This window comes from Pantherophis guttatus, chromosome 5 (genome assembly GCF_059756535.1).
Source record: "Pantherophis guttatus breed Tessera chromosome 5, ASM5975653v1, whole genome shotgun sequence".
NCBI classification, from domain to species: Eukaryota; Metazoa; Chordata; class Lepidosauria; order Squamata; family Colubridae; genus Pantherophis; species Pantherophis guttatus.
In genome coordinates, this window is record NC_142067.1 from 118,409,628 (window position 1) to 118,432,348 (window position 22,721).

A 22,721-nucleotide genomic window follows, 5' to 3' on the forward strand; every position below is an offset into this window, starting at 1 on the left:
GAAGATGTTTCGCTTCTCAACTCAATTGAAGAAGCTTCTTGGATGAGAAGCGAAACGTCTTCAGAGAAAAACCATAAAGTCCAGTTGCCACTTGACTTTTGGGACAGCAAAATATAACGTTACAGCAATTTTTTAAACACAAGACATTGAGATTTAGGATTTTGTACATGCGTTCAGTAGGTCCTGTAAAGGTTAAAAAAATATATGAAGTTGAGCCATTCTCTGGCTTTTATCTTGGCATTAGCCAACCTAAGATGGCCATTTTAATAGGAAAGGAGAGGTGGTGTTTCCTTACTGTGCAGAACTACAGTACTTGTTAAAAAACAAACAACAAAAAAGGACAAAAGCACTCTAAGCTACTAACGGACTTTTCAGAGTATAACAAATTAGGCTGGGAAACCATGGTTATCTTAAACGTATAAAGTTTTTTTTTAATGATGAAACATAATTCCAGTCCAGTATTTAAAACAAAACAAAACAAAACAAAAGTTTTGTAGAACATTGACTTTTTTGTGCAAAAGGTTTATTTATTCTCACAATGTATTTCTAGCCTCCTGTTGAAACCAACGTCGTTCTTGTTTTGCATTGGTAATAAAACTTTGAAAAACGGGGGAAAAAAGCACAACTACTTTATTAAAAATTCATCGGGCTCTGATACAATTAGCATAATCAAGACACGAAAGAGATTTCTTTTAAACAAATGCTATTCATTTTCACAGAAAACAAGGTAACACACCTATTGCTCTGCCACACCATTTGGCGTGTTGGCGATGCCTGATCCCAAACAGTTAACTTCAACTTAAGTTTAAGACCAGGGCATTTATATTTTGCATGTGGGCAATGCTCACGCAAGGAAGCCCCCGCCTGATGAAGTGAGCCCATAACTGGCTGTACTTGGGTAGATCAAGGATCAATGCTTGTCGAAGGCATATAGCAGCAGCGTTCCAATCCCAACTGAGCCCTTGTGATAATCCCAAGTGTACAAATGTAGCCCACAACATCCCAGTGCCAATTTGGTGGTTATGGCCAGGTGGATCGTCTTTATTTCCCTTCAGCCGCAGGAAGGCAGTTGTACCAGTCCAGCGTCAACGTATCTGTCAGAATAGGCATTCACAGCTTTGGTGGATGGTCTCAGTCTCTTTCTCTCTCTCTCTCTCTCTCTAAATCCCAGTTAGAAGCAGATCTATGCCAGCTCAGATCATTTCTGCAAAGGCACTTCCAGGAAGAGGCTGCTGGATTGACAAGCGTTTTCAGCCCAGTATCCAGTTTTTGATTTTCCCTGCTGGGGAGGAAAGAAGACCCAAAAGATTGGCCATTAGACATGTCAACCTTTGCACAGGTTTCCCATAGGACTTCCTAGATTTCTTCCCCAAGACAGGGCTTAGAAGACCAAAGATGCTGTCTTCTTTTGAAGACACCTACCTTCATTCTGAAAACGTGGGGTTTCCTCTGAGCCTCAAACGCACCATGCTCTCTGCAGCTGAGCTCGCCTCCAGCTGTATCCATGAGGCTGCTGGTATACGCCTGGGTATTGTAACCACTATCCATCTGTCCAAAAGAAATCAGAACGTAGAAGTAATGATTCCAGCACTAAGCAGGGGCTGGAATACAAGTTCTTGACTTACATCCGTTCGTTTAGTACCGTTCAAAGTTATAACGGTGCTGAAAAAAGGGGAAAAAAACAACTGTTTTTCACACTTAACAATCTTTGCGGCATCCCTACGATCATGTGATTAAAATTCAGACGCTTAGCAACTGGTTCATATTGATGGACGGTTGCAGTGTCCCGGGGGTCATGTGATCGATCCCCTTCGGCGATGATCTGAACAAGCAAAGTCAACAGGGAAGCCAGATTCACTTAAGAGCCATGCTACTAAATTAGCAACTGCAGTGGTTCACTTAACAATTGTGGCAAGGAAAGTCATGAAATGGGGGCGAAACCCACTTAACAAATGTTTCACTTAAGCAGTGTAAATTTTGGGCTCCGCTGTGGTCATAAGTTTGAGGACTACCTGTAGAAGAACTTTCCGGTCCTTCCAACTCTACAGTTCTTGGTATGAAATGAGATGATGGTGATGACTAACCGGCAAACACAATTCCAGGGGGAAAAAAATTCCCCCTTTTTAAAGCCTTTTGAGGTGCCTAAATTTAGCATAGTCAGTCCTTGAGCTATAACAATTGAGCCCAAAATTTCTGTTGCTAAGTGACGGTTAAGGGAGCTTCCTTTTGCGACCTTTCTTGCCACAGCTGTTAAGTTAATCACGGTGCTTGTTAGTAACACCGTTGCTAAGTGAATCTGGCTCCCCCATTGACTTTGCTTGTCAAGGAGGTCACAAAAGGGGATCTTGGGGTCACTGCAACCCTCCTAAATGCGAGCCAGTTGCTAAGCGCCTGAATTTTGATCACGTGACCCCCCGGGGGGGGGGGTATTGCTACAATGGCCATGTGAAAAACGGTCATAAATCACTTCCTTTCGTGCCGTCGTAACTTTGAAAGGTCACTAAATGAACTGCTGTAAGTCGAGGACTGCCTGTATGTGCCAGGATGTCTCCCCAACACCTTTTGTACACCTGGTAAGAAGCGACAGCTGGAAATGGTGCAATGTCTATGAAGTGGGATCTTCCCCTCCACCGTGGCACCAGCAACGCTTTTCGTTTGGGGGTAATGGCAGTGGGACTGTAAAAAGGTGGGATTTTATCCCTCTTGTGGAAGCCCCTTCTCCCCCCCCCCCCAGGGGAAAACACGGGCGGTATCCAAACTTAATAAATAAAATAAACAAAGATGCCATAACCGCAGGACAGGGGTGAAATGCTCCCGGTTCGGACCAGATCACTCGATCCGGTAGTGATGGCGGCAGGTGGTTCGGAGAACCAGTAGCAAAAATCCCGCCCCCCCCCCCATGCCCAGCTGAGCCCCACGATCATCAGAGGCTTTTTTTTTTACTTTTAAAAGCATTTTTTCTACCTCTTCGGCCGAAAAAATGCTTTTAAAAGTAAAAAAAAAAAAGCCTCTGATGATCGTGCGGCTCAGCTGGGATCGTCAGAGCCTTTTAAAAGCATTTTTTAAACCACCTCTTCAGCCGAAGAGACTGTAGAAAAAATGCTTTTAAAAGAAAAAAAAAAAGTTGGCCACGCCCACCCAGTCACATTACCCCCCACACACCAAGCCACGCCCACAGAACCGGTAATAACAAATTTTACATTTCACCACTGCCACAGGAGCTTTGGGCAGGAAAATTTTGAGAATCTTCTTTTCTTCCTAGAACTTAGCCTGAGCAAAACCAGCCTGCTTTCACCCTTTTCTATTCCTCCACCGGCTCTGCTCAATTCCCTTGTTCAGCCTGGAATGGGGGGGAGGGGGGGGTAAATGACGTTCAGGGCCAGAGCCCCTTAAGCGCTGGGCTGATCCTCACCTGCAGACTGCTGATCTCACAGGGAGAAGCACTGCTTTCTGCCAATGGAGCCATGCAGATGCAAGACCCCTCCATGCTCAGTCTGGTCACGGCTCCTCTGTCGCATTCAGACGATCCCTTCACCGAGTTCTCATCCAGCATCTCTGGATCAGCCATTTCCACTGTCCGTTTCTCCCCAGGGGACTCCAAGCAGGGCCTGGGTGGTGCTAATCCTTCAGGGGTCTCCGGTGAGAGAGACCCAGCAGCCATCTCCGAGTGGGACCCTGCTAACGGGATGTCCTCATTTATAGGGGTCAGGCCCGCCCTAGGACTCCCGGCCGACATGGCCTCGGCTGCCTCCGCCAGCTCTTCCTGGAAGTTCTCTGGGGTGCAAGGGAGACGAAGGAAGGAGCTCTGATACAGGGCGGCCCCCCGGCAGGAGAGAAACCTCATGGGCGAGTGATTCCTTAACGGGGAGCATTCCATGTAGGGACTCCTGCTGGTATGAGCCTGACGGCAGGCGTTGGAAACGGAAGGAAGATCCGGAGAGCGGAAAGTGAACTGCCTTTGATCTGTGTTGTTGGGGAGGGGGGAAAAAAGGAAGAAAATGTCAGAGTGAGAATACTCCAAGCGTACAGAACCAACAGTCCTCTCTTTGATAAAGTTGCTGGACCCTTCTGTCAAAACGGGGACTGCTCCTTTAAGGGAGCCTGCGTGAGGACAGTCTCAACGATGCTTTTTCAAAAAAGAGGCAACTAGACTAGGGTTTATTTTCCCCCTTGAGGAAAAAGATGTTTCGCTTCTAATCCAAGAAGCTTCATCAGTTCTTAACAGGAAAAAAAAAAAAAAACCACCTCAAGGAAGTCTTCCAAAGTCTTTTGGAAAAGCGTCTTTGAGACAACTGTCAGCTTGTTGCAGAAATCACTTCCAGAAAGCACACACAGAGATAATTGATCCAGCAGGATTCATTAACTTCTTTATATACATAATAACACATGAATAAATGTACAATACCAATAGCTGATTGGTATTGTACATTAGAGATTGCTTTCAGTTCCAGCAGCAGACAAGACCAGACTAGTTTTGTTTTAGAGCTGAGCACAGAGCTTAATACAAAGAGAACTTCCTCTATACAAGGCAGTTAAACTAAACCTAAGCCACGCCCAGGCTCCTTCCAGTTTCAGTTTCCAAAACAGTTCCCATTGGCTGACCTTGTTACTATGCCTCTTCATTGGCTGATCCAGTTGCTATGCCTATTCATTGGCTGACCTTGTTACCATGTCTCTGCCAGTTCATGAATATTCTGACAACAACCTTGACCTGGATGATTTGAGAATCTTCATAGTTAATTCTTCTAATGCTACATCAAATGCTGTATTTCATCCAGTTCTGACTGGATGTTTGGGGAGCGGGTAGATGGAAGGTTTGTTTCTGACAGAACTAAACCTCCCATTTCCCCCTCGCCATCCAGTCAGAACTGATGAAGCTCCTTGGATGAGAAGAGAAACATCTTCCGTGGCACCTACCGTTATTATGCCTCTTCAATATAGCATTAGAAGAATTTCTGTAGAGATTCTCAATCATCCATGTCATGGTTGTCCCAAAGATGCTTTTCGAAAAGGCAACTGGACTTTCCTAAGAGAGTGTGTGTGTGTATGTTCCTGTTAGAACTGATGAAGCTTCTTGGGTGAGAAGCGAAACATCTTCAAGGGGAAAAAAAAAATTGTGCGGTCGCCTCTTTGAGACAACCATGACTGGATGACAGAATCTCCATAGACATTAAATCTGACAGTTGCATTGAAGGCACCCCACCCTATGGATCAAATGGCCATACGCTAATAGGAAGCAGTACACGGAACAAAAGCAGCAGGAGGCACTTTGGTACACCCCAAAAATTTAAGAAGAACCTCCAGACTAATCCCATCCGATCCCCAGGATGACGACCCTTCAGGTCTCCAGCAAGAGGCCTCTACATACCTGCCAGTGGAGTCTTTCTTAGCTGGATGCCAACGGGAGAGAAAGTGGGCGACGCCAGATTTGCCGGACTCCTGCGTGCCAAAGAAGGACTAGGAAGGCTGCCCAAACTGTACGCCCTGGCATTCCCCCGGATGGGGCTGGAGGAGAGATGGCCCTTTCGAGGGCAAGAGAGATTCCCATTAAGAACGAGCCACAGAAGGCATCTGTAATGATTGTATCGCTCCTAACCCAAGCTTCATGAGCTGACATTAACAACGGGGAGAAGGGAGGATTGGAATGCAAGGAAGAAGGAAAGGTGTGGGGGGGATGGAAGCCTAGCTGCCTCTTGGAAAAAGCTTCACCCAGCCAAGGACAACTATCAATATGCACAGCCAACAACAACCCATTTCCTAAACAATATACAAGCACCTAATTTACAGATAACTGGATACAGATAATAGGAATAGCACTTACACCAGGGGTGTCAAACTCAGAGTGCTTAAATCTGACTGGAAATACCAAAGGATCGGCCTGCAGTGCCTCTGCCGGCAAAAACAGGCCATGAAGGGGCCTCGGGAGGCCTTCACACAGCCCGTTTTTGGCCAGCAGAGTGTTTCTGGAGGCCGGGGAAGGCAAAAACAAGGTGCCGGGGGGAGGCACTTTGGCCAGTAAAGTGCTGCAGGAGGTGGATGTCCCGCTTCCCCCCTCCACTCCCCGCCCCGCCCCACGGAGGAAAGCTACAACGGTGATCCGGCCCTCAAAGAAATCCAGTTTGACACCCCTGACTTAGATTTATATACTGCTTTACAGTCCTATCTAAGCAGTTTTAGAGTCAGTATCTTGCCCCCAACCATCTGGGTCCTCATTTTTACGCACCTCGGAAGGATGGAAGGCTACGTCAACCCTTGAGCCTGGTGAGATCAAACTGCCAAATTGCAGGCAGCCAGCAGTCAGCAGAAGGAGCCTGCAGTACTGCACTCTAACCATTGCGCCACCGTGGCTCACAAAGTATACTTTATATTGTTTGGACGGGAAAACCTCCAATTTGGCTTACGCTACTCCTGTAACCATTTAAGCTTCAGTAAAGTATACTCATGGCAAAAACAAATGGCTCTCTTTGCTAGATGGCTGAGTGGGATGACTGACAGCATCTAAATCAATGCCAAGGAAAACGGCACCGTCCCATCTTTCAGTATTTGTCCCTCTTGAGACCCCTCACAAAAGCCAAGCCAATCTGCAGAAAGCAGTGGGAATTTAGTTTCCCATGACGGACGTCTTTGGTCCAAAAACCAGCTGGGCTCATCCTGACCCGTCACCATCAACATCTCCAGGATGAGCTATTTGTTCTGACCTAGGCTTCCTGAGAAAGCATAAATCACAATTTTAGTCCCAAAAAAACCTCTTTTATTGAGACAGCTGTGAATTACGGTCATTCACAGCCTGTAAGGATTTGCAGTCAGTCTATGAAGATTCCGACAGATGTCTGCTTGAGTTGACACAGTCTTTCAGGGTAATGTTGATAAGCACCCACCTTTATCTCCCTTGAAATGCTGCCAGAGACCTAACTGCCCATTAGTTTTGCAAGGCCAAACGGAGCACAGAGTCAAACAGGACATCTCAGAGCTTGATTTGACTATATGAACTAATTGCTTCCTGCAAAGGCTCACATCGTTTGCTCCCCTTTTATGTCTTAAGGGAGGGGCCAATCAACTCCAAGCCTTACTCCTGAGTCGTCCTTTTTTTCCTTAATTGTTCTTGCCTTCTGGCAGCTCTGCGCATGCGCGCACAAGAACAGGCTCACACCGTTCTTCTGCCTCGCTGATGTCAGATTCCAGAGGCTCTGGAGGCAGCACATTAACTACCAGATGACCCTGGCCCCCTCTCTGCCTCCGATGCAGAGCCCTCGTCCGAGCCTTTTCCAGACTCCAGGACTGGCCCATGTTCCTCCCCAACCTCCACACTGTCCAACTCTGCTGTCAGCTGCACAGGCTGCTGGCGGATCACAACACTACTCACTGAGCTGGAAGAACTCAGAGGGCTCCTGCAGCGGACCGGAGAGAGGTCGATGGAGCAGAGGACGCCTAAGGAAGCCGGACCGTTACGCAGGCCGGGAGAAGGGGAGAGGTTCTCGGAGGAGAGGCTGCCGTTCTCATCCAAAAAGAGCTTTCTCCTCAAGGAGGAAGTGCTCAGGCTTTCCTGGGACTGGTCAGCCGATTCATCGGCTTTGAAATGGTCACCTGAGGAAGAGGAGATGAGATGTCACGCATGGCCGTCACGATTGGGGAGACTCTGTTTCCCACCCAAAGTAAACCAAGGTGACTAAAAATCGATGATTAATTTAAAAAAAAATTTTTTTTGATTTTTTTTATTTAAATCGGATTTTTTAAAAAATTTTATCAAATTTATTTTAATAAAATGCTTTTTGTAGTAAAAATCTATCTAAAGATAGTTTTCTATTTAAGATATATTAATTATTTAGTTAATTATTAATATTAATTAATAATTTATTCAGCACGAAATGGAGCTTAGTTATGTAGCACGAGGCTGTATATTCTGCAATATTTACATTTTTGGTAAACTCATTCAATGAATCCAAGCTCTGCAAGCTGAGATAACATGCACTGCATTGATGCATTCACACAATTTCACAGTAACCATGAGATAAATCATAAAACTAAACAATCAGGAATATTCCTTTATCCCAGATTGACATTTGAAATAAGAGAACAGGAAGATAAGCAATATTATTTGATATGGGAGCTATTTTATCAATGGTTTGACAAAAAAGTATGGAGATGAGATAGCATATATGAAATGTTTAAATATTTATCTTCAGTTTAAGTAAAGAATAATTGTTATATGATGAAATCTGGAAAATTGTAAGCACGAAATGATTTTAACCGATCGAGATGCTGTCTATAATTGTTTGTAAGGATCATATTTTTATGTTGTTTTTTTAATTTTTTTTTTTAATTTTAATCTAAAATAAAACTTTTTTTCAAAAAAAAAGAAAAAAGAAATATTCCTTTATCGCATTGTTTTGCAAATCTATGTACACTACAAACTGTATGATGGTTTGAAGAGAAATGCATCTGTACCACCAGGATCTAGGTGTGAGGAGAAAGGGCAAGCAGTAAAAATGAAAGTGAAACCTTCTAAGCAGTTTATAAATATAATATGAAAGAGCACCTGTCATTTCAGATCCATCATGGCAGCGCCTGTTAGCGGGCATCCACTCACCTGCTGCCTGCCACATCCCTCAACTTGTGTCACTGCCGCATCACCAGCTGTCCCATTAAAGTGAATGGGTCTGTCGGTGAGTCAACAGCGGGTCAGAGGAGGAGCTGCTGCGGGATAGAGATGACAGTTGCTCTTTAAAAATTATGATTTAAATCAGGAGTCTCCAAACTTGGCAACTGTAAGACTTGTGGACTTCAACTCCCAGAATTGCCCAGTCAGCCATGCTTGCTGGCTGGGAGTTGAAGTCCACAAGTCTTAAAGTTGCCAAGTTTGGAGACTCCTGATTTAAATCGAGTTGTTTTAAATCAAGCCTTTTTACTGGTGATTTAAATCGACTTGATTTAAATCAAATTCACCCCGAGGTAAACCCAACCTGACAATTTATGCTTTGTACAAGGTCAAAGGAGAAGAGAGCACAAATCACAGGAATTCGTTTGGATTCGCACCCCTTTTTAAGGGTTAGGGGAATTTTGAAACTTGTGGGCCGGAATGGACACGTTTCTCCGTCTTCTCCATCGCTCAGAAAAACTGCAGAGAGGAGGGAGACGAGAGCAGCCACAAATCACACAAAGTTGTTATGTGTTTTGCAACAGTGGTGAATATCTGTGGCTCGAGTGTAGGATGAGGATAAACAGAAGAACATGGACACTTGACATCCCCTAAATTCCACTGGAGACGTTACTGCCCCCGGACATACGAAGGATCCCCGACCTCCGCGCCTTTCGTCGTGCTCTGAAGACCCTATTATTCCAGCAAGCTGGTCTGACGGGATAAAGGATTTTAAATTGGGTTCTGATAGGGGTTTTAAAATGATTTTAGTTTGGTGTTTTAAATTCGGCCAATGATTGAATTATTTTAATTAAGTTTTTAAATTTTGCTGTATATTGTTTTTACCATGGCTGTTCATTGCCATGAGTCCTTCGGGAGAAGGGCGGTATATAAATATAATAAACTAACCTAGCCTGGTAACGAAATGTTCGGAAACCAACCCACAAGCTCAAATCCTCACCCTGTTGTTGTGTCTTTACACAATCTCTTGGACTCTCCCTTAGATTGTGATCCTTTCCTTTTATCATATGCCACCCTCCTTTGGAGGTAATCCTGACAACTTTCTCCAGTCCAGTTTAGACTGTTATAAGAGACCCTACAGAGCAGCAGAGTTATTTTACAAGTTACCTACCCAATATCTTTTCCAAATCAAAATCCACAGGTAGAGATAACACAGTCTGACAAGCAGCTGGAAAAGAAAACAACAACAACAGAGTAGCAAGGTTGCATCCTCAGGATCGAAGCATTTAAAAACCTTCTCTGGTTAAAATCTCATGACAATCAAACCGCAATCTTTCCAAGGCTGCAAACTGGGATGAATTCAGCTTGTCAGACCCTAAGCAAGGGACAGCCTGATAAAGACCTGAATGGGAATTCTCAAAAAAATTCCAAGGCTGCAACACTAGACAGAAAACGGCCCTCCCACAAAATCCCACTTATGTTGGGCTGCAAAGGTTTCTGCTCCTAGCCACAATGCCAGAAGGATGAAGCAACGCAAGCTTCCCTCTTCTCGACAGGTTGTCCTTGAGTTAAGGCCATAATGGAGCCTGCCCATTCTGGTCATACCATATTTTTTTTCACTATAAGACGCACGAAGATTTCGAAGAGGAAAACAAGGGGGGGGGGAAAGGTTTTGGCTTCCATCCGGTTTTTGCCCTTCCCTGCCCCCAGGAGCACTCTGCAGGCCTCCCAAACCCTCTGTGTGTCCCATTTTGGAGAAAAATTGGCAAAAACGGGACGCGCGGGGCGGGGTTTCAGGAGGCCAAAAATGGCTGTATTCGGTGTGTAAGACGTACCAACATTTCCACTCTCTTTTGGGGGGAGAAATTGTGTCTTATACTCCGAAACGTACGGTAAGTCATGACGGTTATTAAACATTTTCTTTTTCTGAAACTGAAACCGTGGTCAGGTGACCACGGGACACTGCAAGTGACCATGTCTCCTAGTTGCTGAGTGCCAGAAGGGTGGACACGTTGACTGCGAGTGGGGGAAGGGAGGGGGGCAACCATCAGGACTTCACATCTGGGTTACAAGTAGGTAACTCAGAGAGGTCCATTGGGAATTTTAAACAATCGCTAAGTGATCAGTCAAAAGTCAAGAGCCATCTGCACATGCATCACCCTACTGAAATGCATGTTTTGCCTCTTTCACGCAGGTGCCCCAGATCTCTTCATATACCGAGTTTACTCTCTTCTCCCCCAAAGTTTTCATACAAACCATTATTTCTCCCAGGCTGCACGACTATTTCTCGTCCGACTGGCGAAGCATCGTTGAGCTCAGCACCTGCAATGGATGGAGTTCTTAGTGAACAGCTGGAATATCAATAAGGAAAGCATAAAAAGCATCGCCGATGTTTAGCCATAAGGGGAAACGCTCCCTCCCCTTCACATTTTGGCAGTCAGGTTTGAGCAAACGGTTCGGCTCGTAGAATCGATCCATCCATCCAACCAACACGGAGGAAAGCCTTCCATAAGTACACTAACAATAGCTCAAACCAAGCGATTTTAATTATTGCAATCTAAGCCAATAGCAACAATGCCCGTTGGCATTTAGGATTATGAACCGAGAGGAAAATTCTACTTTTTTCTTAGAATACGCAAAACTTTTTTTTTTCCTTTAGCTTAGCAAGGATGGCTTCAGAAGCACATAGAACAGTCTATATCTGTAATGGCAAACCTACGGCATGTGTGCCACAGGTGGCATGCAGTGCCCTCTTTGTAGGCACACGAACCGTCATCTCAGTTCAGCTCCGCCACACATGTGCGCGTGCACCTCCCGTTGGACAGCTGGCTGTCTGGTCTCTGCTGCGCATGTGCAGGGGGCATGGTAAATGCGGGGGGACCATGCACACGGGCACAGGGTGGGGCGCATGCGGGGGCATGCACGCATGTGTGGGGGCAGCGCACACATTGCATTTTGGGGGTTCAGGCTCACACGCTTTGGGCACTCAGTCCGGAAAAGGTTAAGCATCACTGGTCTATATGCAAGGAAATTTCATTTTAATGTATGCCGTATAGTGTAGATTCAAAGTGACAATAAAGTTATTCTAAAGTCTCCTTCCTGGCTGTTGGAGATCCCGGAAACCAGCCATCCAGGTCATTTCTACCATTTGCATCCCAGCCCTGAACAACACGGCTTGTAAGCGAACCTCCCTGCCTCCAGAACAGAAGCAGCTACTTACACCTGGTCGAATTCAGCTGAGAAGCCTGTTTCCCGATGGGATCGGTCCAGGGCGATGGGACAATGGTGCTTTTGGTGAAAAACTAGGAAGAAAGGACAGGATGCGTATTAATGACATATATGCCCCCTTTGTAGGGGAGAAGCCCAGATTGTAGAGTTTCCAAGAAGAAAAAGGCAAGGTATCTTCCTGCATTAAAGTGATGCTGGTTCCAACACTGAGTGGGTTTGAAAGTGCTTTCTCTGAAAAGGACCAGGGTACCAGGCAAAAGGTTTTCATTTCCTGAGCACCTTCCTCATGTCCGCTCATTGTTCAAGGGATGGAGGTGACTTTGAAGGTTACAGCAGGTACGGAAAGCTTCCTGGGCAGCATCCCATTGAATGGCTGGAGCTCCCCCACCCCCCGCCACCAGCTGACTTGAACCAAGGATGGCGATGGTAGTTACCTCTTCGATGGCCCTTTGCCTCCGCTCTTCGATCTCCCTGTCGATCCTATGAAAGACAGGAAGGAAGGAAGGGATAAGTGAGGTGCAGCCAGAGAGAACCCCTTCCAACGCCTGCAGCCACCCCACAGGAAGGAAGGGTGAGTGAGGGGCATCCAGGGGGAGCCCCCTCAACGCCTGCAGCCACCCCACTGCCCTGCCCCACCTGGTCTGGCTGAGGTAGAAGGCCTGGCGGTGGATGTCCTCTGAGTTGATCTCCACTGGGTCGATCAGGGCCAGCTCGTCAATGGACCACATGAATCGCCCGGGGCTCTGCAGAAGCAGGTTCAAGGGGCTTTTGGAAGAGCCCTCTTCTTCTCCCCTCTGACATCCTCTGCTTCCAGATCTCCTTAGGTCCCCTCTGCCCCCAGACCTTCTATGCCCCCACCCAAGCCTCCAGCACTCCTCCCCCTTCTCCTAGATCCCCCCTACCCCAGAACTTTCCCCTCCAGCACCCCTCCCCTTCTCTTAGGTCCCCTCTATGCCCCCCAAAACCTCCAGCACCCCAACCTTCTCTTAGATCCCTTCCACCCCCAGACCCTCTATGCCCCCCCAAAGCCTCCAGCACCCAACTTTCTCTTAGATCCCTTCCACCCCCAGACCCTCTATGCCCCCCAAAGCCTCCAGCACCCAACTTTCTCTTAGATCCCTTCCACCCCCAGACCCTCTATGCCCCCCAAAGCCTCCAGCACCCAACCTTCTCTTAGATCCCTTCCACCCCCAGACCCTCTATGCCCCCCAAAGCGTCGAGCACCACAACCTTCTCCTAGATTCCTTCTGCCCCCAGACCCTCTATGCTCCCTCAAAGCCTCCAGCACCCAACTTTCTCTTAGATCCCTCCTGCCCCAGGGGCTGTGCCCCCAAGCCTCCAGCATTCCTTCCCCTTCTCCTAGATCCCCCCTGCCCCCAGATCTTTCCCCTCAAGCACCCCTCCCCTTCTTAGATCCCTTCTGCCCCCAGACCCTCTATACCCCCCCAAAGCCTCCAGCACCCCAACCTTATCTTAGATCCCCCTTGCCCCAGTCTTTGCTCCCCTAAGGCGTCTAGCACCCCTAACCTTCTTACAGCCCCTCTGTTCCCAGATCCTCTTTGCTCTCAAGCGTCTAGGACCCCTCCCCTTCTCCTTCTCCTAGATCCCCTCTGCCCCCGCCCCCCAGCACCCCTAACCTTCCCTTAAATCCTCTCTGCCCCCACACTTTGCTCCCCAAGTCTCCACCCTCCCCCTTCTAGATCCCCTCTGCCCCCCCCCCCAGCTTCAGGCACCCCTACCCCCTTCTCCTAGTTCCCCTCTCCCCCCAAAACCCTCTTTGCCTCCCCTCCCCAAAGCCTCAAGCACCCCTCCCTCCTTCCCCATCTGCCCCTCCCCTCTGCACTCCCCCCCCCTTCCCAGGCCCCCTCCTCCTCCTCCTCCTCTCAACCCCCTCTCCCCCCCACCCCAGCTCACCCCCGCGGGCGGGGCGGCGCGGAAGGCGCTGGGGCTGCAGACGGTCTGCTCCTGCAAGTGGCGGACGTCGCCGGGACTCTCGAAGGGGTTCTGCATGCGGCCGGGAGTCTCGGGCGGCGGCGCTCCCCGCCGTTGCATCCCGGCTCTTCCCCCGCTCAGCAACGTCCCCCCTCGCTACGACCTGCCAACCCCCCCCCGCAACGCTTCGTTGCCGTGGCGGACGGCTCTTTAACTCCTCCGCGCCGGCCGGCCAATCGGAGCGCGGGAAGAGGGCTTTCCCCGCCCCCTCCCTTCGAAGCAGCCTCTCCGGGAAGAGGCGCCGCCGCATTCAAAAGGGAGCGCGACGTCATTGGCTGGGGGACGGCGCTTCCTTCGCTCTTCTCTCTCTTCGCCTCCGCTCTATGGTAGCCGCGGTGGGGTTTTTTTTTTGTTTTTAATTATTCACTTACTCCTCTTTCCGTTTGGGCTTCCGGGTGAAAGGTCGCAGACGCTGCCGCCATGGCGACCTCCTCCGGCAACTTGAACGCCGTGAGGGAAACGATGGACGGTGTGTCCCTTCTTCCTCCGGGGACCCCTCGAGGCCATGCAGACGAGTCCTGACCGGGACTCAGAGCGGCCGTCCATCTTTCCCCACTCCCTCTTCCTCCGGGGTTCCCCTCGAGGCCATGCAGACGAGCCCTGAACGGGGCTCAGAGCGGCCGTCCATCTTTCCCCTCTCCCTGTTCCTCCGGGGTCCCTCGAGGCCATGCAGACGAGCCCTGACCGGGACTCAGAGCGGCCGTCCATCTTTCCCCACTCCCTATTCCTCCGGGGTCCCTCGAGGCCATGCAGACGAGCCCTGACCGGGGCTCAGAGCGGCCGTCCGTCTTTCCCCACTCCGTCTTCCTCCGGGGTTCCCCTCGAGGCCATGCAGACGAGCCCTGACCGGGGCTCAGGGCGGGTGGCCGTCTCCCCACCTCTCTCCCTCTTCCTCCGGGGCCCCTCGAGGCCATGCAGACGAGCCCCGGAGCTAACTGACCCGACCCACCCACTCACCCACCCCGCTTTCTCTTGCAGTGCTGATGGAGATCTCCCGCCTGCTCAACACCGGCCTGGACGCCGAGACGCTCTCCATCTGCGTGCGGCTGTGCGAGCAGGGCATCAACCCCGAGGCCTTGTCCGCCGTCATCCGGGAGCTACGAAAGGCCTCCGAGGCTCTGAAGGTGCGGGAAAGGGGGGGGGCGGACTGATGGGCTCTGGCGACGGAGAGGCCGGGAGACCCCCCACTCCCACCCCCAGGACGGTCTGGGAATTAATTAATTCACCCCACCCCCAAGGCTCCTCCCCCTCCCCCTAGATCTGCTCTGCCTCACACCCTCTTCCAATTTCAAATCTTTATTGTCATTGCACAACATACCCTGTTTCCCCCCCAAATAAAACATCCCCTGATAATAAAAGCCCAATCAGGCTTTTGAGCGCATGGCAATAAGGCCAAGCGCTTATTTCAGGGTTTAAAAAAAAATATAAGACAGGATCTTATTTTCAGGGAAACATGGTATCTTTCTATCTATCTATCTATCTATCTATCTATCTATCTATCTATCTATCTATCTATCTATCTATCTATCTACCTATCTACCTATCTACCTACCTACCTACCTACCTACCTACCTATCTCTATCTACCCTGTTTTCCCCAAAATAAAACATCCCCTGATAATAAAAGCCCAATCAGGCTTTTGAGCGCATGGCAATAAGGCCAAGCGCTTATTTCAGGGTTTAAAAAAAAATATAAGACAGGATCTTATTTTCAGGGAAACATGGTATCTATCTATCTATCTATCTATCTATCTATCTATCTATCTATCTATCTATCTATCTATCTATCTATCTATCTCTATCTACCCTGTTTTCCCCAAAATAAAACATCCCCTGATAATAAAAGCCCAATCGGGCTTTTGAGCGCATGGCAATAAGGCCAAGCGCTTATTTCAGGGTTTTAAAACAAATAATAAGATAGGGTCTTATTTTCAGGGAAACATGGTATCTATCTATCTATCTATCTATCTATCTATCTATCTATCTATCTATCTATCTATCTATCTCTATCTACCCTGTTTTCCCCAAAATAAAACATCCCCTGATAATAAAAGCCCAATCGGGCTTTTGAGCGCATGGCAATAAGGCCAAGCGCTTATTTCAGGGTTTTAAAACAAATAATAAGACAGGGTCTTATTTTCAGGGAAACATGGTATCTATCTATCTATCTATCTATCTATCTATCTATCTATCTATCTATCTATCTATCTATCTATCTATCTATCTATCTATCTACCTACCTACCTACCTACCTACCTACCTACCTACCTACCTACCTACCTATCTATCTACCTATCTACCTATCTATCTCTATCTACCCTGTTTTCCCCAAAATAAAACATCCCCTGATAATAAAAGCCCAATCAGGCTTTTGAGCGCATGGCAATAAGGAAAGCATTGCATGCCAAAACAACTAGAGACAAAGACAGGTTTTTTCCCCCCCTAATGCCATTAGTCGGCTAAACAACTACCATATTTTTCGGAGTATAAGACACACCTACCTTTTTTGATGAGGAAAAGAAGAAAAAGAAATCTCCCTCTGCCTCTGAGCAATTTTGCGTCATTGCAGCAAACAGCCTGCTTTACTTTCATTTTCGTTTTCAGCATAGCTTGATTAGCACAAGGGAAAAAAAAAATCTGCTCCAGCAATTTACCTCTTTGCAGCAAGCAGCAGAGCCTGCACAAAACAGCTGAGAGCAAAACAGCTGAGAGTCAGGAGGCCAATCCAATCAACTTGTGCTAATTAGGCTGTGCTGAAGCTGACAGGAGCTGTTTTTTCTTGCTGTTTGCTTGCAAGGAGGTAACTGCTGTGAGGTAGAGGCCAAAGGGTGGGGGCCAGTGGGTGGGCGGGGCTACATTCGGTGTATAAGACGCACCTAAATTTTCACCCCCTTTTAGGGGGGAAAAAGGTACATCTTATACTCCGAAAAATATGGTAATTCCCACAACACTGTTTTGTGCCTTGGGACATCAAACTGTATAGCAGGGCGGTACAGGTAGTCCTCGACTGACAGCCACAAGTGAGCCCAGCATTTATGTTGTTAAATGAAACATTTATTAAGTGAGTTTCACTCCATTGTATTGCCTTTTTTTTTTTTGCCACAGTTAAGTTGGTAACATGGTTGTTAAGTGAATCTGTCTTCCCCATTGACTTTGCTTGTCAGAAGGTCACAGAAAGTGATCACATGACCCAGGAGCCTGCAACCATCATAAATACAAGTCAGTTCCCAAACATCTGAATTTTTGGTGACGTGACTATGGGGATGCTTACAACTATAAGTAGCCATAAAGCAGTGGTGAAATCCAAAATTTGTTACTACCGGTTCTGTGGGCGTCGCTTAGTGGGGGGGGTTAATTTGACTGGGTGGATGTGGCCATTTTTTTTTTTTTTACTTTTAAAACCATTTTTCTACAACCTTTTCGGCAAAGAGGTTGTAAAAAAATGCTTTCAAAAGGCTCTGACGATCCCAGCTGAGTTGCCTGATCGGCAGAGGCTTTTTTTCTTTTAAATGCCTCTGATGATCAGGCAACTCAGCTGGGATCGTCAGAGGCTTTTAAAAGAAAAAAAAGCCTCTGCTGATCAGGCAATTCAACTTGGATCGTCAGAGGCTCTTAAAAGTATTTTTTCAGAGGTTGTAGAAAAAATGATTTTAAAAGCCTTTGACGATCCCAGCTGAGCTGCATGATCATCAGAGGCTTTTTTTAAAAACTTTTAAAAGCATTTTTTCGGCCGAAGAGGTTGTAGAAAAAATGCTTTTAAAAACTAAAAAAAAAAAGCCTCTGATGATTTCGCGGCTCAGCTGGGCATGGGGGGGGGGCAGGGATTTTTGCTACTGGTTCTCCGAACCACCCGCCTCCATCGCTACCGGATCAGGCGATCCAGTCCGAACCGGGAGCATTTCACCCCTGCCATAAAGTGACTTATGACCGTTTTTTCACACAACCGTTGCAACATTCCCACGGTCATGTGATAAAAATTTAGCCTTGCATGTACATATGACAGTTGCAATGTCCCGGGAACATGTGATCATCTTTTGCAACTTTCTGACAAACAAAGTCGACAGCAAAGCCAGATTTCACATAACAACCGTGTTACTAATTTAACTACAGGGATTCACTTAATAACTGTGGCAGGAAATGTCGTAAAATGGGGTAGAATTTGCTGTTTTTGCTTGGCAATGGAAATTTTGGAAAGTTGTGATCCTAAGTGGAGGGCTACCTGCAGGGGTGGGTTCTACTTACCTTTACTACCAGTTCGCAGCAGGGCCGCGCGCATACGCAGAAGCGTTTTGATAACGTCGGGGTCAGTGGGCCTCCCGCCGGTTTTACTACCAGTTCTATAGAACTGGTGCGAACTGGGGGCAACCCACCATTGGCTACCTGTAGTGGTATTGAGCTAGCAAAGTTCTTATTTCGTCATTAGCAGTTCAAATTAGGAGTAGCTGCCTCTCACATAGTGCCCATGTTTGCAAATTCTTTTGCCTGTGGTTCTTTCCATTCGATGGGAAGAACTGATTTAGAATTGCTCCCCAGTATTACATCCTCAAAGTAATGAGGGAGGGAGATAGGTAGGTAGGTAGGTAGGTAGGTAGGTAGGTAGGTAGGTAGGTAGATAGATAGATAGATAGATAGATAGATAGATAGATAGATAGATAGATAGATAGATAGATCCCAAGTTTAGGTCTTTTCATTCTGTTGTAAGTTAGCGATTCACCCCTCTGCTTTAGCTTTTATAATTAATTGGGAATATGTTTGGGTGCTCGGAGAGTCTCTATTGGCAGCTCTCAGGCAGCATGATTTTACTGGTTGCAAGACAGTCTGTAAATCATTGCTTTCTACAGGCATTTTAGATAGCCAGAATGGTTCCAATAAATGTTCGACATATTGCTATAAATTTGCAGTGGTTTATGAACCTACACCGGTATAATCAAAATCCTTTTTTCTTAGGCTGCTGACAATATGACAAATTAAATCTAGGAGAAGATTTTTTTTCTTTTCACTGAGATGAAGCTTCTGAGAAATAGAAGATTTCACCTTCATTCACCTTCATTTTTTGTTGAAGATGTTGGTTATTGGTTGTGTAAATTTCTTATGGATATAGAAAATACAGTGCTTTTTAAACACCTATTAACCAATAATCTTTCAAAATACATTTTTTATCTTTATTGTATATGATCTAAAAATCTTAAAATTATGTATTAACTCAGAAATTTCTTTTATTGTCCCAGTTGAAACATGTGCCTCATATTTGATAAAATGTTGACTGTATCATTCAGATGTAGCCAATGGACATTAGACGACAGATATCTGCATGAAGGAGTTCACTGTGGTAGATTAATTTTTAAAGGTTTATTTCCTGTATATTTCCAATTTGCTGGCTGTTTCACTGAAGATATAACAATTGCTATACTGTGAAAAAAAAAGGTGAAAAAAATAAGTTTCAGTTTCAAATTTATCCAGTTGCACCATCAACATATTTGACTCCCTCTTCTTTGTGGCAGCCCCTCAAATACTGGAACACTGCGATTCCAAACAATATATATTTTGAACCAAACAATCTTGTTCTGAATGAAACAATGTCTTTTGAACCAAACAATCTGGCAAACTTTCATGACCAACTTGCTTGTTGCTGAAGACTTGTAATGCTGATCCTTACACGAGCTGTCCAAATGGCTCTTCAGCACTATGAAAACAGTGTCAGCTTATCAAAACGCTGCAAAAGCTTTCCCTGCCTTGTTCTCTCAGTTTCACAGAGACATGTACATCTAACGAAAATGGAAAATTGCACATAAATCACCGGTAGGAAAAAAAAAATGCTATGAGATATTAAATTGTTATTGGAGCTAGTTTGGTCTCATGGTTAAAGGCACCAGGCTAGAAAATGGGAGACCATGAGTTCAAGTTCCACCTTAACCATGAATTCCAGTGGGTGACTTCAGGCCAATCATTCTTCAACCCATCTCACAGGGTTGTTGTGGAGAAAATAGGTGGAGGAAGGTGTGTTGGATACCTTCACTGCCTTGACTTATTTGTAAAATAAAGGGAGGATAAATAAATAAAAAATTAAGGTAAATCTTTTAATGTGTTTATGAAAAAAAATGTTTCCTTTAAAAACAGCATTATATTTTGGCTCTTTTTCCCCCTTTTGATACTTTTTAATTTTTTCCCCATATTCTTATTTAAAAAAAGCTAACTAAAAAATGGTTGGTCTCGGCATTAAATTAATCTCATTGGACTGTGTGCTACTAATTCAAGCAAAACCTCTGTGTTTTATCTTTTGTTGAATATTGCCTGAAAGAAAACAACCTTGTTTTCTCCAATGTGATGTATTTTCATGACAGAATTTTTGGAACCTTTAAGTGTTAAACATTTCAAGAACGGGGGTTTGCTTTATGGTAAATAAAACCAGTCATTGTACAGACAACTCTTTTGTCTATGTCATTAATGGCCGGCACAAGTGTCATTTTATTTAGATGTGTATCTATCCTTTGAAAATTATAGTCAGGTCTGCAACCTTTCTGCATTTTTTTTTTATTATTATTATTTTTGCCTTACTTGTGTGAAGCTTCTGACACTGATGGGCTGATTGGTCGACGAAAAGATGGAAGTTGCTAAGTAGCTTCTGAGTCAGCTTTGTGTGCCAAGGGATGTTGCCTGCTTTGTGTGTATGTGCGTGTTGATGAAGGCACCTGCAGAAGAGGATGCTAAAGCAGAGGTCTTCAAACTTGGCAGCTTTAAGACTTGTGGACTTCAACTCCCAGAATTCTCCAGCCAGTTGAAGTCCACAATTCTTAAAGTTGCCAAGTTTGAAGACCTCTGCAAAAGTAAAGAAAAGGAGAAGGCGAGATTGAAAACTCAAAAACAGTAAGGTAAAGGTTCCCCTCGCACATGCGTGCTTGTCGTTCCTGACTCTAGGGGGCGGTGCTCATCTCCGTTTCAAAGCCGAAGAGCCAGCGCTGTCCGAAGACATCTCAGTGGTCATGTGGCTGGCATGACTCAACGCCAAAGGCGCACAGAGCGCTGTTACCTTCCCACCAAAGGTGGTCCCTATTTTTCTACTTGCATTTTTTACGTGCTTTCGAACTGCTAGGTTGGTAGAAGCTGGGACAAGTAACGGGAGCTTGCCCCGTAACGCGGCACTAGGGATTCAAACCGCTGAACTGCCGACCTTTCGATCGACAGGTCGAATTGACAAGCTCAGCGTCTTAGCCACTGAGCCACTGCATCTCAAAAACAGTATTGCAACATTAAAAAATAGCCAAGCAGTCCAAGAGTTCCTAAGAAATTAGTGATCAGAGGCTGGTCAGCGAAATAAGAAACTAAAGGAACAATATAACATATTTTTCCACAAATGTTTCCTTCTATCAGCTTTTCACTTTGGAAAAAATAGAATTGTGTGAAAGATTTATTTGCCTCTGAAGAAGCAGGCTCACTTTTTTTATATATATATTTTAATGTTTTCAAAATAAAAAGCTGGCAAATTCATCCAAGGCAGATATCCTATTTGATAACAAGCATCTGAAAAACATGCATTTTCTAAACAACTGTTTAGTGTTCCCAGCGTGTTCCACCAGATGGCAATCAACCCTTGGCATCCAAGCTGAAGGAAGGCTTTATGCACTAACTTTTTTTTTTTAGCACAGAATCTGTTCCAACAGTTATCCTTCTAGACTGAACGGGTGAAGGACGTGACAATAAAAGACATGAAACAGATCAGGTAATTTGAAATATCCCTGAAGAAGATATCAGTCGTGCAAGTGTGTGTTCTGACCATGCTCCCTTAACAAGCAGGAGACAGGAATTGGTCCCCTTTTATTTACACGACTGTGAATTATGTTCATTCACAGCCAGCAAGTTTTGTCCAAACAGTTTTTCAAAGGAATATTTCTCAACACACCTTATCTCATTTGGCAAGCTGCCGCCTAACTACTTTCCAACCGCAGACAAGGCCAAACTTGGCACAGAGTCTTTTAAAGTCACGAACAGAACTTTCCACTTTGGCAACGGCTGGCTGAACGAATTGTTTCCTGCAAAAGCCCCCTCCCCATTCGCTCGTCTTTTGTTTCTTATGGGAGGGGCCAATCACCTCCAAGGCGTGGCTTTACTCCTGAGTCGACCCTGCTTTCATAGTTGTTCTTGTCTTCTGGCAGCTCTGCGCATGCGCACACTGGGAACAGGCTCCAACTCTTCTTCTGGCTCACTACTCTCTAGCTCCCTCTCTGCCTCCGACGCTGAGCCCTCGCCCGAGCTTTCCACAGCCCACAGGGCTGGGCCATGTTCCTCCCCAACCACCTCACTGTCCGACTCTGCTACCAGCTCTGCAGGCCGCCGGTGGGTCACAACAGTGTGTTCCTTTCAGCAAGAGTAGGCAAAACTTTGCGTCCTTCAAGTGTTTGGTTTGCTGACGTAGTCCAGGGTGCTAAGGATGACCCTTGTGAAGGAAATGCTCCCTGGTGATCTGAGAGGCAATCTCGCCTTAGGCCATCTTGCCTACCCTAGATCTGTTAGAGGGTCGTTCCTGGATGATGTCCGGATTCCTTGGAACACATTGTTCTGCCCCAGCTACGGACCCCAAAGAACGCAGCACACACAAAGTCCGTACAAACCTTAGTTTACTAACTAAGGACTACTAATGAGCTTTCTTTGTAGTTGTTCAAACACAAGTACAGTTTAAATCAGTCTTTTCTGAACAAGGGCTGTTAATTTAACTTCATTAACAGCCGACAAGAATCCAAAGAATAATAACTCAATTCTGAGGTACGGTATTTCAGATAACCGTAATCTTACTGAATAGATGGGGGTGGGGCCAGTCAGAATTTTTACTACTGGTTCTCCGAACTATTCAAAATTTCCACTACTGGTTCTCCAGAACTGGTCAGAACCTGCTGAAACCCACCTCTGATTCC

At 46.1% G+C, this 22,721-nt stretch overlaps 2 protein-coding genes across 3 annotated transcripts; one reads left to right on the plus strand and one right to left on the minus strand.

Annotated features, from left to right (window-relative positions):
- Positions 1–405: 405 nt before the first annotated feature.
- BORA (BORA aurora kinase A activator) lies at positions 406–14,073 on the minus strand. 2 transcript variants are annotated; one of them, XM_034416856.3, is made up of 11 exons: positions 13,739–14,073; positions 12,461–12,567; positions 12,259–12,304; positions 11,817–11,898; positions 10,853–10,918; positions 9,768–9,824; positions 7,364–7,584; positions 5,369–5,522; positions 3,413–3,963; positions 1,423–1,548; positions 406–1,282 (listed from the first exon to the last, which is right to left on the minus strand). In XM_034416856.3, the coding sequence occupies exons 1-11, from the start codon at positions 13,874–13,876 to the stop codon at positions 1,199–1,201; spliced, it is 1,632 nt and encodes a 543-aa protein (XP_034272747.2). In that variant the 5' UTR covers positions 13,877–14,073; the 3' UTR covers positions 406–1,198. The 2 variants fall into 2 exon arrangements, with proteins under 2 accessions (XP_034272747.2, XP_087751674.1); XM_087895548.1 differs by having other exon boundaries at positions 406–1,279; positions 13,739–13,990.
- Positions 14,074–14,083: 10 nt separating this feature from the next.
- Positions 14,084–20,239, plus strand: MZT1 (mitotic spindle organizing protein 1). Its single transcript, XM_034416869.3, has 3 exons — positions 14,084–14,285; positions 14,795–14,940; positions 18,763–20,239. The coding sequence occupies exons 1-3, from the start codon at positions 14,237–14,239 to the stop codon at positions 18,784–18,786; spliced, it is 219 nt and encodes a 72-aa protein (XP_034272760.1). The 5' UTR covers positions 14,084–14,236; the 3' UTR covers positions 18,787–20,239.
- The last annotated feature ends 2,482 nt before the right edge of the window (positions 20,240–22,721 follow it).